At 36.9% G+C, this 3921-nt stretch overlaps 1 protein-coding gene across 1 annotated transcript; it reads right to left on the reverse strand.

Moving 5' to 3' along the window:
* Window positions 1-190: 190 nt before the first annotated feature.
* LOC112028467 (disease resistance protein RPS2) lies at window positions 191-3921 on the reverse strand. Its single transcript, XM_065779416.1, has 2 exons — window positions 3456-3921; window positions 191-2381 (listed from the first exon to the last, which is right to left on the reverse strand). The coding sequence occupies exons 1-2, from the start codon at window positions 3895-3897 to the stop codon at window positions 940-942; spliced, it is 1884 nt and encodes a 627-aa protein (XP_065635488.1). The 5' UTR covers window positions 3898-3921; the 3' UTR covers window positions 191-939.

Here is a 3921-nt window from a genome sequence, read left to right on the forward strand (position 1 = left end):
GGCCCAGTGACATCCAAGAAACTAAAACAAAGTGGACCTGGTTGATAAGAAATTTTTTTGGTGAAGCTAACATACCAGTAACATAGGTCCTTACTTTGTACGTACAATAGTTTTGCTTTTGGCTATGCAACCAAGATAAAATTCTGGCTCCCAAAAAAAAAAAAAAAAAAAAACCTCATAATCACAGATAGAATACCAACACAAATGGCCTACATTAGTAGACTTCACAGTCTGTACTTTGTGGGATTACAGGAAATATTTTCACACATATTCAAGAACTTGGATTTCACTAGCATTGTGTTTAGAGGATCAGAAACCTAAACACGCTACATTTTTCACAAATAGCATGAGAAAGATATATCGGGCTAGAGGGACTATATTCAATGTAGTGTCTCACCGCCAAAGCAGCTGCAAGGGTATAAACACAGCAAACAGAAAGTGGTCCAAGGATGCCTCAGCTAACAATTATACAGTCATTGACATTGAACCAATGAGCTTCCATAAGGCAATGCAGAGACTAATTTTGATTAGGGAACATTAAAAGTGCTCAGAAATCCCTTGCTTCAATTGGAACAAAAATTTCATCCAAATAACCTGGACGACCATTGCTCCACTCTAATGCTTCCCACCAATGCCTCTCACCCTTTATCTTTTTCAAATCTTGACTAGATACTTCATCAATTAATGGATTCTTAAGATTTGGGCAATTATAAAAACTCAACCATTCTAACTTTGGTGCAATGTGTAAACCATTAGAGATGCTAACTAATCCAGGCACGCAATGAAGTGAAATCTTCTTCAAATTTGGGAGAAAATAAGAGGTAACATGCTCAGCAGAGATTTCGCAGCTTACAATGCTTTTGATGGAGTGGCAGTATTCCACTTTAAGCTCTCCTAAATTGCATAGGTTATCAAGCAACCCTTGCGTGAAAATACTGGTCAATTGGGACATGTGCTCAATGTCAAGGACTTGAGAAGAAATAAAGAATTTTTCTGTACTGACCCCTCCCAAATGCTCCTTAAACTCTTCATATAATATATGTACAGGTGTTCAAGTGATCCAAGAACAATTCTTTCATCATCATATGATTCAGATACTATTTCACTTATACCATCTTCCCCATAAGCATCTGCAGCATCTATAATCACTTGAAGCTCATTACATTCCCCCACAACACAGCATTTTAGTTGCTTCATATTTCTAGTTTCAAAATCAGATAGCTTCTTAATAGTCGCATGCCTGTCCAAGAAAAATGCGGTCACATGTTGGAGTACATTCTTAATATCCCTATGGACACCCACACCGTTTATGTATTTCAAGCATCTCTCCCATTGTTCCAGCTCAAACTCAGCATCAGGAGGGACTCGAGACATAATGCGCTTCACATGGTGACCAATAGTAAATCTGAAATTAGAAAGTGATGGGCTATTCCACTGGAAGTGACTCAAAAGTTCCACCCTTGGAAAATAGAATTTAAGAGTTTCCAACCTCTTTAAGGTACATACTTCATTAACAATATCTTCCACACATGCATCCCACCGCTCGTCATCTGGATTTACATCAATATTCAGCTCCTCTAACTGAGACAATGCAGAAATTACCCCACAAGGAACCACAGCATTTGATTGCATGGTTCTCCTACCATTACTCGTAAATCCATAAAATGAAACTTCCAAGCATGTCAGATTAGTTAAATTCTTAATCTCCTTAGGTAAATCCATAATATTTGCCCCTTCAAGATCAAGAACCTCAAGTTGCTTGAGATCTCCAATTTTTGGCGACAAAATCATGAGACGATGACAATCATTTAGAAACAATCTTTTGAGGCTTACCAATCTGATAAGAGAATCAGGCAAAGACTTGATACCAGTCCTGGATAAGTTCAGGATTTGAAGGGATGGCATGAAATTAAAAAATGGCTGAGGAATCATTCTTAATTTGTAGTTTCTTGGAAGGAACAGAGCTGACAGATTGGGGCACCTTGGATTCTCAGGTAAATCAGACAACTCATTGTCCATCAAGTAAATCTCTCTGGCATTCTTCCAATCCTCATCCTTTGGTGGCTTAGTTAATCCTAAACCACCCAGCATGAGAAATAATCCATGTTGCTCACTTGCTTCTGGTTCCATCTCACTAGATTTAAGGATCTTAATTGCTTCACCATCAAACACCACTCCTTGAGGTTTTAGAGTACTTGATGCTTGCAGTTGCATTTCCTCAACCTGTATACCCTCTGGTTGTCTTAATTGTGAAGAAGCTTCTTTCCCAATTTCTTCAATTTCAAATTTCTTTTGTCCACTTGAATTAGTCGTCTTAACTTCTTTAACATCAATCACCATACCATGAGGCTCTGACACTACTTCATCTTCAGTTTTTTCTTCTGCAAAAAAAAGCTTCCGAGTAAACTTATTCTCCCTGTTTAGAAATGACCCCAAAAAATAGGTAAAAAAAATATTCAAAAGATCTATATTAAATAAATTACATGTATCATTCAGTATTCCTAAACTAATTGATTAAGTTTTTTGTCCATTTTAAATTATAAAGAAATTAATATGATAATATAATTCAAAGAATTTTTTTTCAAAGGAAAGGACCAATCACCAAAGGACACAAAATTATAATTTTCAAAGAAAATAAACTCAATGCAGAGAAAAATACGAGGTGATGATAACTAACTGCACCGGCAATGTGCTTAGCAGTTAATTTTTCACAAAGCCAGTTCCAACCCCAAAAATGGGATAGCTAAGGTCAATATTTGGATTGTGCACAGGTCGTCTCTAAGAGGGAGGGGAGAATATTAACTGAACCAACCTTAGCAGGTTGGAAAAAATCCCAAACCGCCACCAAACCACCAGCTGGTTGTCATAATAACAAAAAATAGGTAATTTTTAAAGAACAATTTTAATATTCTCTCATAAACAAGTGTTGGAAATGGCCTCAAATTTTTATTTTGGCTTGGTTACCTATTTGAGTTTTCTTGGTGTGTAAGAAAAGTTTTTATTCCTAGTCAAAAAAGTAATTGGTACTACTTGTCAAAGAAGTAATGTTGTTTTTTTTTTGCCTATCAAGGAATAGATTTTGAAACTTTATATACAGACAGTTTTTCAAAAAGTGTGTATTTTTTCTTTTCCAAAAATGCTTTCATTGATTTCGCGTATTTCGCGTATTAGTGCCATATAAAATCCTGGTTAAATTGAAAATATTTTTGTTGTTTTCATTCCCAACTCATTGACCCACTCCCATCCCCTACAATGACCAACCCATCAACCCAACGCACCCCACTGTTGTTGCCACCCAAAACAATCCATCTCTCTCTCTTTGGTGCAACCATGGAAAATGGATATTTTACAAATTCGCCTACTGGCTATTCAAGAATTATTTTATGGGGTTCACGTGCGAGTCCAATTGAAGAAAAAGTCATGTGGTTTTAAACGTCTAAGTATGAGTCTTTTACCTCCATGCATAATTATCACATGCTCTGGCAATTTGTCAACCACTATTCCTATCTCAGATTTTACATCTACCCCAAGATCATGCATATTCTTGCCCTTCTCTACCATGCTTTGGCTAAGATCTTCGCCTGACTCGCTTGACCCATGCAAAAACTGGCTCCGTGTCCTATTACTTTTTTCCTTCTTGTACTTGGTTTCTAGTTCTCGCACCTCTTCTTCATATTTCTTGACCCTAGAAATCCAAGCTTCACATGCTTGAGTGACCTGCTTTGTCTTTGCTTGAGCCAATATATCATCCCTCCAGGCATTCAGCTTCTTTGTTTGCTCTATTAACTTTTCATAGTTGTATTCTAGATTATAATCAGCTTGATTATTCAAAAACTCTTTTGCATAATTGTAGGCCTCATCCGCTACAGCAGAACCTGAACCTTCTGCCCTGCACATATCTGTGTTACAACAATAAAAAAT

The sequence above is a fragment of the Quercus suber genome, unplaced genomic scaffold, assembly GCF_002906115.3.
Source record: "Quercus suber isolate HL8 unplaced genomic scaffold, Cork oak 2.0 scaffold_207, whole genome shotgun sequence".
In the NCBI taxonomy this organism is placed as follows: domain Eukaryota; kingdom Viridiplantae; phylum Streptophyta; class Magnoliopsida; order Fagales; family Fagaceae; genus Quercus; species Quercus suber.